General features: G+C 43.8%; 1 protein-coding gene across 4 annotated transcripts in view; it reads left to right on the top strand.

The window, feature by feature from the left end:
- Positions 1-12,810, top strand: part of TMEM255B (transmembrane protein 255B) — a 65,574-nt gene extending 52,764 nt beyond the window's left edge. For 3 of the 4 annotated variants that reach the window (XM_039549582.1, XM_039549587.1, XM_039549577.1), the window contains 4 exons: positions 1,259-1,344; positions 4,122-4,281; positions 10,389-10,532; positions 12,209-12,810. In XM_039549582.1, the coding sequence (XP_039405516.1) occupies positions 1,259-1,344; positions 4,122-4,281; positions 10,389-10,532; positions 12,209-12,376 (558 nt within the window). In that variant the 3' untranslated portion in view covers positions 12,377-12,810. Of the gene's footprint in view, positions 1-1,258; positions 1,345-4,121; positions 4,282-10,388; positions 10,533-11,854; positions 12,177-12,208 lie in introns of those variants that run through there. The other variant, XM_039549591.1, reaches the window with a different exon arrangement.
- The last annotated feature ends 234 nt before the right edge of the window (positions 12,811-13,044 follow it).

Genomic DNA, 13,044 nt, shown 5'->3' with positions numbered 1-13,044 from the left:
TTTAAGGCTTTCCTTTTTGCCGGGAACAAGCACGTGAGGAGTACAGACTGATCAACAGTGACAGTTTTCATACTAAAAAGGATGCACAGATCCAGAACTTAGGACGTGAGAAACCTCTGGTTTGACATCTCTTGTGGACACTATTCCACTGAGTAACACATTCATGGGTAAGCCAGAACTGTCTGATAAACTTGTCAAAAGCAGGCATGTATTCCTAAGCATGCTCCTTCTACTTTTTCATTATGAGGAGTTTTCCATTCAATAGTACATTTTAATTGCATTTTGTGAACAAAATACTTCTCCAGTGGTTACAGAGACTTTTTCCTATCAAATCAAAGCTATAGAAAGAATGTATTTTCTGACTGCTAGCTTTTAAAACCTGACAGCTCTCCGGGATTTCAAAGTCAATAAGGTAAAAATCTCAGGGAAAAGAAAAGCCTTACATATAAAATATTTCAATTGGCCTGTAGTGCCAAATAGAAGTGATTAATGCTTACCACACTTAAGGAGTCATTAAAATGATTTTGTGTCTGGATGGAGAGGGGCTTACGTGTGCCTGCCTTTATTGTTCTAGCATCTGTCCATCCCTGCAATTCCTCCTCACATAAATAAACCTTTTCAGTTTTATAGTCAAGAGCCTGCAATAAATGGCACTTACTTGCTGGAGTGCTTGGATCTTTTCTGAATTATTCTGTTTGTGAGTTTGAAGATTGTTCTTGTTGTTGTTCATAATTACTTCCTTCCTCAGGAGGGTTTCACTGAAAGTGGAGAGCTCCCATTTGTTGGAAGCTGTTCAGATAAATTGGCTCCCTAGCCATTTCCCCACTATAATAGACTGGTGCTCTTATCCACTTCAGTGTTTGTTGTAGTGTATCTCCCCAGACCCATGGTCACTGCATCACAGCTGTAGAGATCTGGGTCTCCTGGCTGCAGACTGTGGGTCTCATCAGAATAGCACCAGGCAGTGCAGCAAAGTGCTTGAAAACTCTGGCGGCCCTGGCTTCAGGCTGGTGCTGGGAGCTCTGTGCTCCATAGTGCAAATGCCCTCAGACTCAGGGGCTGTCATCCTGGTTAAAGCTCCTAGGAGCTCAGGGATGTCCTTCTGGCTTGCAGTCATGAATTTTGAAATCTCAGGATCTTTCTGCACAACAGGTAATACTACTTGACAATGCTGTAGTAGCTGGGTTTTTTTGTGGTCAGTAGGGTGATTCACACAACACTGAAACATTGAGGATAAAAGTTTCTACTTTTTTGGCAGGTGACATGTCACACCTTAAACAGCAAGTGCCAGCTGAAAATAAAGAGTAACACATGCTATTGCTGTGATCTGTACAACTGTGAGAAGTAAGTACCTGTGTGCATTCCATGGCCTCTGAGAAATTCTTGGTAAATGGTAGGGCCTGAAGAAGTAACACAAGGAGCTTGTATGATGAGAAATCCAGCTCCTCTGCAGTTGCAGTCCTGATGCCAGCATAAAATAGGTCAGGATTTGTTCATAAGTGTTGGTATTATTTCAGTTTCTTTTTCTTTAAATAGATCCATAAGCTTTTTGCTGCGTGCTCAAAACTGATCACTCAGTCACATCCCTGTTCAGATATACTGTTGGTCTGGCAATGCATTTTTCCCATTAGATTTGCTGAATGTTTTGCTTGACTCACCCTTTGCACGTCTCACTGTCATAGAATCACAGAATGGTTTGGGTTGGAAGGGACCTTCAAGACCATCTAGTTCCAACTCCCCTGCCAGGGGCAGGGACACCTTCCACTGGACCAGGCTGCTCAGAGCCTCCTCCAATCTGGCCTTGAACACTTCCACAAGTGGGACATCCACAACTCCTCTGGGCAACCTGTTCCAGTGTCTCACCACCCTCACAGTGAGGAATTTCTTCCTAATATCTAATCTAAATCTTCCCCATTTTGGCTTAAAACCACTCCGCCTTGTCTTATCACTACCTGCCCTTGTGTATCATCTTACCATACACTCTCATGCAACCTCTGCAACCCTCTACAGTTCAGCCACAGTCACTTTTCTTTCTTTCCTCCTGTGTATTTCTCATCTTTCTTCTTTCCTACATCTTTTTTTATTTTGGTTTTGCCTCCTCTTCACATGCTAGCAGCCCTGAATAACCCCAGTCGTTTGTAAGCCTCAGCTACTGTGATGCCAGACATGAACATTTTAGGCATAGGGAAACAAGGGTGGAACAATCAAGCTTCTACATAAGGCTTCTGCATGAAAAAGTAGCTCTTAGCCAGATGCTAATTCAACTAGAGAAGTAAAATGACATTTGGGACTAGAGGGAAGTGATCTATGCATGCATATTTCATATGCAGATGGGAGACACAAAGTGAGTGAAGGTCTATGGAATGGATTAAAATCATATGTAGAATCTTTTGCTTATGTAAGAAATGTTAAATCTGGACATGATAGAGGTATACAAAACAAATGGGAAAGGTAGACAATATTCAACTTTGGTACCTTTTCTATGACAGACAAATGATGGAACATCATATTTGCAATGCAGTGTGTATATAGTGAGAATGCTTCCTTCCATGGTACACAGCTAATGCCTGCATGTTAACACTGAACCAAACAGCCCAACTCAACACAGAAAAGAACAGGGGTGTTAAAGGGGTGAAAGTATTCAGAGTTGTCAAGAAAGGTGACTGAGACTGTTGCTTAAAGCATAAAGTAACCACAAGGAGAGATCAGGCATATTCCCCTTTCAGATGGAGATCCTCAGTGCCATTTTTCTAAGACATTGAGTTTGTTTGAAACACTTTGGGACTGATCACTGCTGCAACATTATTCAGCGATATAATTAAATGTGTATGTTCTGCTATTGTCAACATTCCGCAGTGGACAGCAAGATCTTATGGCACTAGCATGGACAAATCCAGGGTAAAGAAGCAGTCATGCTACTCTGAAGACTTGGCAGTTCCAGTTCACAATATGGCTAGAGAGAAGTCGGAGGAGGCACAGGCCCAGAAAGTGGTTTGTTGTCAGCCATGGAATAGACTGATATGAAGGCAAATCCAATTTCCTCAGCCTCATGGCAGCTGAAGCTGTAGGTTTATTTGGTTAAGATGGGCTCATGACAGATGAACTCAACCATAGTGGTTCTTCAGTGCCAGAACCATGACCTGAAGCCATTGATTGGATATTTTCAGAAGTTACTGTGCCTGGCTTGGTTCTTCCCAGAAATGTTGTGGACTGCTCTGCAGAGCTTTCCCTAACCACCACCTCCACTGCTGCGCCATGCAGTGGGGATGGAGGAACAGAAGAGTGAGCACAAACTGCTCACTTCTGGTTTCCACCATGATCTGATGGCAATTTCCTAACAGTGAAAAAACAGGCTTGGCATTTAAAAAAATCTTTCCAATTCTAATAGCTGCCCTAGGAGCTCATTTGTGGGCTCAAATTGAGGCAGGTACTGGAAAGAACTTCAGGAACCTGTGGTTTCAAATTCTGCAGTAGGGTATTTCTGGCTTTTGGCCAGACAATGAGGGGTATTTTCACCACATGCCTGATTTACAATAACCAATGTGGTGTAGAAATATGAACAAAGATTTCTGGATAGTATAATCCAGAGTGTAAAGACATATCTTTATACTGTACTGTGTTGCATTAATCTGGAACCACAGACACCATAAACAAATGTAGCCAGCTGGCAATATCTCCCTTCCTGTGGTTGAATTAATGCTTAAGCAACTTGTCTTCCCCAGTTTCTGAGATGCCAGCAGATTTCTAGGTGAGCTGGGAAAAAAAAACAAAGCTAAGCAAGCTTTATCTGGTAGCTAAATGACAAGGGCAGCATCCATATACCAAGGTAACACTTCTGTTTAGAGACAACTGAACAAAAACTAAAAAACAGTCCATGCTGGTAACCACCACCAATCAGCCAAACTGGGGCTGGTATTAGTTGGACTGTTTGATGCTGGCCTTAGCAGAGCCAGTTTTTCAGCAGAACTTTCTCCAGTTCTTCTGAGCAGTTTTTGGTGGGGGCATAGATATAGTACTTTGCCAAAGAGGAAAGCAAGCAGGAAGGAGTCAGATCCTGTAGTGTGCTGTATTATGTGCAAAACCATTCCCACAGCAGTGATGTTGTCTGCATTCTCTTTCAGTTCAGACCAGTCCTCCAGCTACTATGAATTTCTCGGCGTGAGCAGCTGTCAGGACGTGGTTCACCTGTACAGACTATTGTGGTCCTCCACAGTCCTCAACATCATTGGCTTGTTTCTGGGGATTATCACAGCAGCCATTCTTGGGGCGTTTAAAGACATGGTAAGGCTCACAGTCTTTTGCCTTATGCGAGGGCTTCTCATAATGCTAATGCTTGTTGGCATTACCAAGTGAGTTAAAACCAAAGAAGTATAAATATATTAAGGAGATGCTTTAAATGTGTTTCCTGGGTGTTGTGGGAGTCTGGAGTATTATGAGCCACTGCAGAAGTAACCAGTGAGTGTCACCCAGGTTCTTGTTAATAGCTCCCTTGGGGTGGATTAGAATGAAACAACACTGAATGATCTGTGCTTGCAAGTAAACAATGTAGGGTTTATTATAGAACAGTTCTGTTGCAAAGGAAAACAGGTCTGGAGCCACTGTGGTGGTTATCTAGAGTAATACAACAACAAAAAGCATTGCAATGTGAAAGCGCAACAGCACCCAAGGACAGAGAAAAGGGGAAAAAAAGAGAGAGAGAGAAAGGACAAGAGTGTGAGGATCTCACTGCCCATGGGTGACAAGACTTGGCTGCTGCGCAGTCTTGGTCAAAGTGGTGATTGCTGACCACGTCCATCTGGTGGTGGAGGAAATCCCGAAGAACTGGTGGAGAGAAATCCCCGGAACAGATCCACTGGGTTTATATTCACTCTGGTTCAGGTGGGAACAGGTCAGATAGCTCCTGCGAGGCGGGAAGCTTGATATAATAATGAGAACCGTGGGACACTTCTGAGACAACACAGCTGCCCATCCCACCAGCGCAGTTGAGTCAGTTATGTCCCATCAGCAGAGATAAACATGCTGAGGCCACAGGCAAATGTCCTGAATTCCTTGGTACTTTCCCTGAGGGAGGAGGGGGAGCCCCACAACCCAGTGGTTTGTGCAGGGAAGCACAACTTAGCATGACAAGGTGCACAATCTGTCTCCACAGGATCCATCTCCTGTCTCACTCACAGCCCATCATTCACCCTGTGCCTTATCAGATCAGAGGTTTAGCCATTACACAACTAAAAGTTCACCTTGTCCATCTCAACCAAGCACCCTGGGGTCTCTACAAATGGGGGAATATTTTGAGTCATTGTCCTTTAACAACTCAGCCTCTCTCATGGATTTATACCTTTAGGCAAAGCTGTTGCCAGCTGTTCACAGCTAAGTGGGTCAAGCCTGGTCAAATACGTGAATGGAAGAAAAAACCACAACTATGTGAACAAATCCTGGCAATTCACCAGTTTTCCCTTCTAATTTGTCACTGAATATGTGGGCCAGCATGGAGTCTGAGGATGCTAGTTGGTAGCTAATGTGTAAAAGTCAAGTCCTAGGTGTGACTGTTCAGCCTTGTGTAGCTCTTTTCCCCAAGAATGGGGATGAATTCTGAAGTACCAGTCAAGTTTTTATTTAAACAGTTGTGTACTCGGGACACTTCAACATCCTCTTTTGTTTCACTAAGGAATGCCTACTCCCTGTGCCACGACACCATGTTCTGCTGATGTGCACCACAGCATTCAGAAGAGGCTGTGTGGTGGGAGGGATTCTCCAATAAAGTCCCCCATTTGCCTAGACTTTCTGACACGTTAAAGGGTGAAGTTTCTCTTCCTGGGATTATCACTGTCAGTGGCCATGTTTGCCAAAAACAATGGCTTAAGACCAAGCAAGGGGTTCATGACTTACTAGGCTGTCAGGAGAGTAGTAGAACTAAATGGGCAGAGACACGGAGATGGAGGTGAAATGCAGGAACCAAAGGGAGGTGTGATAGCAGCATGGGTCATCTTAGACCCATGATGTGTCTGCTGACTATTGCAGAAGATAAAACTGAATAGAAAGATGGGTAAAATGAAAAAAAAAAAAAAAAAGCAGGGAAGAGAAAGGAAGAGAGATAGCTGAGATGTACATCAGGACAGGAGGAGGAGCAGACTGGCAGGAAGGGACTGCTCAGAACTGGGATCCAGGCAGACTGGAGGCCATCCAGGCCCAGCTCTGACCACCCAGCATTCCTTAGCAACCATGGCCAGGCTATCTACAACATATGTTGGGTGCTTAAAACCATGCTTAAAATAGAGCAGGGTCATATGAATTGTTTGAAATTCACCTTTGTTAATAGTTGCAAAATTTCGAGGAAATATTCCTCCGTCTAGCTTAAGCCAAACAAGCACAATGAGCTATCACATGTAAGAAATGTGCAGCTGAGCTGTCCTTTGTGTAGGGGACTCCTGCAAGGAACTGATGACAGATCGCAGCCAGCCAGTAAAGAGTTGCAGCTGCCCAAAAGGAGTAGAAGAAGTTTTCCCATCTTAATTCATCCCCTCCTTGTGAGAGGAGCAGAAGGGGAGCAAAAACAACCACAGTGGGAAATGAGGGGAAGAGCAGCTTGCATGGGAAGTGAAGGCAGCCATCATCTACAGTTAGCCTTTGGGAGAGCACTGCAGCTTAGTGTCCCTAAATGTTTTCTCCTGCTCAGCAGATGGGTGCAGGTGCGGCTGTGGGAAGCGTGCAGAGAGCCAGCCTGAGTCCACCTAACCTGTCTTGCTCAAACCTAAGCTTATATGAGATTTGGGCTGATGCTTTGATACAGCTCTGCACTTTGCGGGGCCATCGCTGCACTGCTTGTGAGGAACAACAAGCCAAGGAGATGTTCCTGGGAGTACTGCAGTCTCTGTGGTCTGGCGCATTCCCTTGCTGGGAGGCAGAGCCTGGGTCACAGTCTGGGTCTTCTGACTGGGTGGCATAGAACCACAGAAGGAAATCACAGCAGCAGTGGATGTGCAGCTTGACCCCAAGCTTAGCTGAGTGAGTCTGTCAGGGCTCCAGCTAAAAACCTGATCTGAGTAAGCTGTTCAGTGTCTCAGTGTGAGCAGGAAAAGGATGTCATAGTTCAAGGGAAAGATGACTTCGTGTCAGTCACCTCAGCTATGTTGTGAAAGTCTTACTAAAGCAGCAATCCAAAATGCAATGACCGCCCCTTGCTCCTGTCTGTGCTTTTTCAGGGCTCTTTTGAGCTGATTTGCTAATCTGCTTCTTCCTTTCCTTACAAAAGGAGTAACCCTTGGGGGAAGACAGGGGCGAAGAAAACATCAAGAAGAAGAGGAAAAAAAAGGGGCATGGGACTGAAATAAAAAGAGCAAAAAAACCCCATTAAAATATGTGGGAGAACTATTTACTTTGTTTAGGATGTCACCTTCTCACATAAATGCTCACTGGCATTTTGCAGGGAGCACTGCAAAGCCCCCTGAAATGCCTCACAGCATTGCTTTGGGATTGACTTCCAGAAAACACAAGGCCAGGCTGACTAGTCAAACAAAAAACATCATGTTTATCTCTGGGGAATGCTGGCAGCCAAAACATGTTACAAAGGGGAGAGTTTGCAAAACAGTGCCCTTGCCTTTAAACCCATCATATTTCCTGGACAGAAAAAAAGTGTTGTTTTGGTTGTTGAGGGTTTTCTTTCTTGTGACAAATTCCCTGCAGACCCTGCCACGCTCCCTGTGGTTCTGCTGCCTGCCTGAGGGCTGTGCTGGCTCAGTGGGAAACATTTCATTCTCTCCTGACCCCCAAGGTGTCAGCTCAGTGGCTGCTGTGTCACCCGTGGGGCTGCCCTCTGTGATCTGCAGGGTGCTGGGGAAGCTGCAGTGATTACAACAGGAATTCTCCTTTTGAGATCTACAGCATGCTTGGATATAGGACATGGAGGCAGTTGCCTTAAAGTCACTTTTAACAAAAAGCAGATTAAGATATTACATAAACAGATGTAGCTGAAGTACCCAAAATGATAACACACTGTGATTATTTCTTACAGAAATAGCAGGTAAAGAATTACATGGAAAACTTCACTTGCTGGTGCTGAGTTAATCTAGAAACTCCCTTCCCTGTCCCAGTATTCATCTGATGAATTCTGGATGTTTTTCTGACACACCTTGCCAAGGAATCTGCCTGCCCTGAGTTTAGGGCTGCATTAATCTGAACTACTGATAGTCCTGAGGGGAGGATGGGGGGGGTGGGACGGGGCTGTCTTTTAAAAATTTTTTAAATTAGTCTCCTTGCAGTCCTTAAAGGAATCTTAACAGGTTAAATAGCATTGCTTTATCCTCTCTCCTCGTCCCTCACCCTGCTTTAAAAAGGAAAGCAAAATTAACCCCTAATTACTGAGCTACTTGCCATGGGTTTATGTGTTAGCACTCATGCAACTAAAGGTGCAATCAGATGTGAAAAGTAGCTGGAGCTCAGCCATGAATTCTCTGGCAGGTCTGTGTGAGGCCAGTGAGCTGACACTGGCAGCACTCCCTGGCTAGTTCATAGCTCCTTATCTCTTTTGACTTGGGTGTTAGTGCAGTTCAGAATGTCTCAACCTACCCATGTATTTTAGCTGAGTAATTTAACATAGAGTAATTACTGGAATACTTGATAAAAGCATCCTTCCAACCAGCTTCAGTACCTGCAAATTGTTGCTGGCCCTGGGGTGAGACCAGATAGCCTGGTTAATAAGGTGCTTTGATTAGTATATTTGGCGTGGATGACTCCCCAAATTTGTCTTCTAGGACTGTTGAGATGTTCATCCTTAGCAATTAGAGAGCATTGCTCTAAGGGGGGTGGAATGTGAGAGGACTGAGAGAGGTTCCTGAGAGAAGAAGCCAAAGAGGGTCAAATAGCAGCACCCGAAGAGACCCACACCAGAAAGTTGGTGACAGATGCAGAACAGGCATCTGTATTTCACATCTGTGGGTGAAGCAAGTGTTTCTTGATGCATTTATGTCAGAGGGATCTGATTTTATCCCTCCTCTGAGGAAGGAAGGGCACACTCTGGGGCTGTGGTGCTGGCCCCAAACCTTTTCATCTGAAGCAAGCAGGTTACCTGCTCCTCCCTACTCCTGAGACAGTGTTTTTTCGTTTCTCCCCACCATATCACCCAGCAGGGCAGGTAGAAAGGAGGGTACCTTGCAGGTGAGAGTGTTTTGAGGAGGGTGCCTTGAAGATGAGAGACTTCCCTTCTCTCATGAAATAAGCTCTCTGCCTTTGATCCCAGCCTTCCTCCATGCCAGCTCCTGGAATGCCAAATTTCTCCAGGAAACTAAGGCCTAGATTGTTAGATAACCTTATGTGGTACATCAGTGACCTAGATGATGTTTTCCTTGTAAAAACACAATTAATATACCTCTTTCTCAGTCACAGAGAGATCTCACACTGTCTCCAGAGGATGCAGTGGTTTATATCTCGCACTGATAAATCTGAAAGAAAATGGGAAAAAAAAAAAAAAAAGAAAAAAAAATCCTGGCCACTGCTTTCTGCATTTGTCTGGCAACCACCATATTTTATTATTTCAGTGAAAAGAAAATTCCATGCTCTCATGTGGAGGAATCTGCTAACAAAAACAAAGGAAATAAAAGAAACCGCTGGATTTATATCATGAAAATACTTCACAAAGCTCTGTTGCTCTGCTGTCCTTCACAAATTGTTACATAGCACAGGGGTTTAGGGTTTAACACAAACCCTGTTTCACATTTAGCTTTTGTTCTTTTTTTCCTGACCAAGTTTTTTTAGCTGGTTTAATATGAGCTACTACTTCCTGCAAACTTTATTTTGCGTTGTCATTAAAAGACAGGCCAATAAATCCATGGGAGAAGGGTTTTATTCAGTAGGAATGAGGTATGCACATCAAGAGTGATGCTGGAGAGCCAGCAGCAAACTCCATTTCCCAAGTGAGAGGGAGTTGTGAAAGAGGAGCAACTGGTCTGGAAAGGGAGATCTAGGTAAACCTGTGTAGGAAAGCAGAGAGAAAAGACTTGAGGGCATCAGGTGGTTGCTATTGAAAGAAGTCTGCAGCAAATAGTGAAGGACTTGGTGTTTGGTGCTGGAATGAGTAAGAAGAGGCAGCCAAAGCTGTGCTCTTCAGGATGTCTCAGATCTGGAGTCCTGCCAGCACTTCTGTAACTGTTGCCAGGGATGCTCCAGCAGTCTTTTTCCAAGGGAAGAAGATTAAAATAGCTGTGTATTTTTACTCAGAAAATTCATTCTGGATACACCCTCCTCTCATTCTGTCTGCTCCTTGGTTTTTTGTACTACTGGTGTTGTGTTGGAAAATGGAAAGTTGTTAAATTGTCTTGTTGCTTGTGTTAGGAGCAGTTCCTGCTCCAGACCCCTCTACACTGTGCTGATATATTATTGTCTCCTATGCTCAACAGGTACCTCTGTCCCAAATTGCTTTCAGTGCTGCACCTCCTCCTCAGATCCTGTACAATCCTGCCCAGCAGATCCTGACATATGCTGGGTTCTGTCCTTCTGCGGCAACAATTTCTACATATCCATCCTACCCGTTGCCTCTTCAGGTACAGTACAAAACCACACCCTTCTTACGCCATCAGAAAAGCGTAGGCTGCTACTCAGTACAAAATTTGCAGAGGTAGGGCTTAACTGGACCCCAGCTCCCAGGTTTGTCACCGGGATGATTTAGTCTGTGCCCAGTTTTCTGGTCTGTTCTCAGACCTCAGGCTTTCTCTGGTTGTCCTTTGGACTCTTACCTGCTGATTAGGTAAGAGTAGCCAAGAGTAGAGAGAGAAGGGGATAGAAACACAAGAAATAAGGCTGAAAAGGTTCATGTAAGTAGTCATGAGGATCTGTTGTGATTGTTCAGTCCTGTGTCCACTGAGAAACAGAAATGCATTGCATTTACCCCAAATTTTTATCTGCATTCCAAAATAAACACAGTTATTTCCCTAGATTTCTACTTTTTAAAAAAAGTGTGTTCATTTATCTTCCTTCTGCTTCATAACATTCAGCGTCAGACCCCACCAGCTGTCCCCAAGCCAGGAGAGGTTAGTAAGAAACACTGGGATCCAAAAAGGAAAACGTAACCCTATTCCTGGGAAAAAAAAATAAAAGCAACCCACCTCCCTGTATGTATGAACTCATTATGTTCCAGTTTGGAGAGAAGTAATTTCTGCATCAGTACATGAATTTAAAAGTCATCATAAACTTATTCAAAGGTACAAATGGTGAATGATGGAAGCAGGAATGATTAGGAACAGCCAGAAACTTAACTGTCGTCTGCTTCCATTGCTTGAGAGCTGGAGGCTGAATCCATGGGGCTGGAGGTCTGAGGTCTTCATGTTGCATCTAAGGGCTTCAAGCTGCTGGATTCAGACCTGCTCAGATGGTTGTAGTCCTTAATTCCAATCTCTCATGAAAAAGATCCATGATTACTTTATCTTGTTTTTAAATTCCAGACACCTAAAGTTCACTTAAAGCCTGAACCTGAGGGGAGCTGAGCCCAAGTCTTCAGCTGAAGTCCTTAGACTGGCATGTGCTGGGGAGGAGTGAAATCCTGACCCTTTTAAAATCAGTGACAAACTTGGTTTAAAGCAGTAGTAGGATTTTATCCTGAATAGTATTCCCTACATGCATTCTTTTGTTTTAATGAACCCTGCTTGTTCCTGAAGATGGGCTACTTCCTAAGCTCTATTTATTTTTCATGCCTATTTCATGCAAAGCCCCATCATAGCTGAGACAGCCAAAGAGGGAGACACATGCCTACCTGTGAAATTTTCTCTTAAGAGGAATCTGCATTTGGCAAAGGAATAAGACCTTGCATTTATGCATGCATGTATTGTAAGTGAGATTAATTACATCTGAGGTAATTTAAATTTCACAGTGATGCCTGGAAACGAGCAGCTACACGTAACCTAATCAGTCAGTCAGGTGCTGTGCCTCACCCAGGAAGCCAAGCATCTTTTCCTGCAGAAATTCCTGTTCTGCTCTATTGCTTAGCTGTCTGCGCAATGTCTGTTAAAAACGACTTGGGTTCCAGGTGGAATCTGTCTTGTTCCACTAGACACCATCATTGCTACACTTAAGCAGGTACTTTAGAACTAAAGTTAATGTTGTGCTGCAGCGCATGAGAAATTTAATCATGGGGCTTATTATGTAACACATAGCAAACAACACAGAATTTCAATGGGGTTGTAATCCTTTACTGAAGAAGGTATTTTTCTTTGTCTGATAACAGCCTGCCAGCAATTTTCCAGGAACATCATCTACTGACATTTCTTTATCAGAAGAAACTCAGCCTCCATCTCAGTCCAGCTCCAGCTATGGTCTTCCCCCGAATGCTCCAGCCCTCTATACACCAACTTACTGCTTGCCTGGAGAAAAGCCTCCACCATATGCACCGTAGAACAAATAATTTATTTTAGTAGGTGGTAAGCTTTTATTTTGTTTTTAAGAAACCTCTGGAAACTGCGCTCCGCTTTTACCCACATCTCCCTGTGAGCAGGGCAGAGCCCTGGAAGTATAAGGGCAGGCACATCACCACTCAGTTTGCCTGCAGTCAGATGTACTAGAGCTTTCTGGCTACCATAAGCATGAGGTGTTTCCCTCTCAGTGCACTGTAGAATAGATTTTCTTCAAGAGGAAAAATGAAGAAAACCCTCTGGATACTTGTTCTGCTTTCATAAACCAGTATCGAGGGGTTTTAGCCTGTGTTGTCTGAGTGGGTAGCCGGGAGCTCTCCAAATCAATCACTTTGGGTAGTAAGAGTTTGTTTGCTTGTAGTGTTTAATAAACTTTCTGGTGAAAGTGTTGTACCAATAAAGTGTGGCAATTATTTTACAATAAAGTTCACTATGTATATTTGGACAGAAACAAAAACAAAAGGAAAACAAAGAAACAGAGGAAGAAGTACCCTACCAAATAGTTTCCTTTTTCAAGTTTCAGATAGAAAGGCTAATTCTATTGGGACTGTTTCAGCTGAACTTTGTGCCAATCTAGTCTGCACAGTAAAATGTCACATTATTGCACTAAAAATGCCATTTCCAGATGAGTATTTTAGGCTGCACTTTAGTG

This window comes from Corvus cornix, chromosome 1 (genome assembly GCF_000738735.6).
Source record: "Corvus cornix cornix isolate S_Up_H32 chromosome 1, ASM73873v5, whole genome shotgun sequence".
NCBI classification, from domain to species: domain Eukaryota; kingdom Metazoa; phylum Chordata; class Aves; order Passeriformes; family Corvidae; genus Corvus; species Corvus cornix.
The sequence above is the reverse complement of the archived record's forward strand: the minus strand, read 5'-3'. Positions and strand labels throughout refer to the sequence as shown.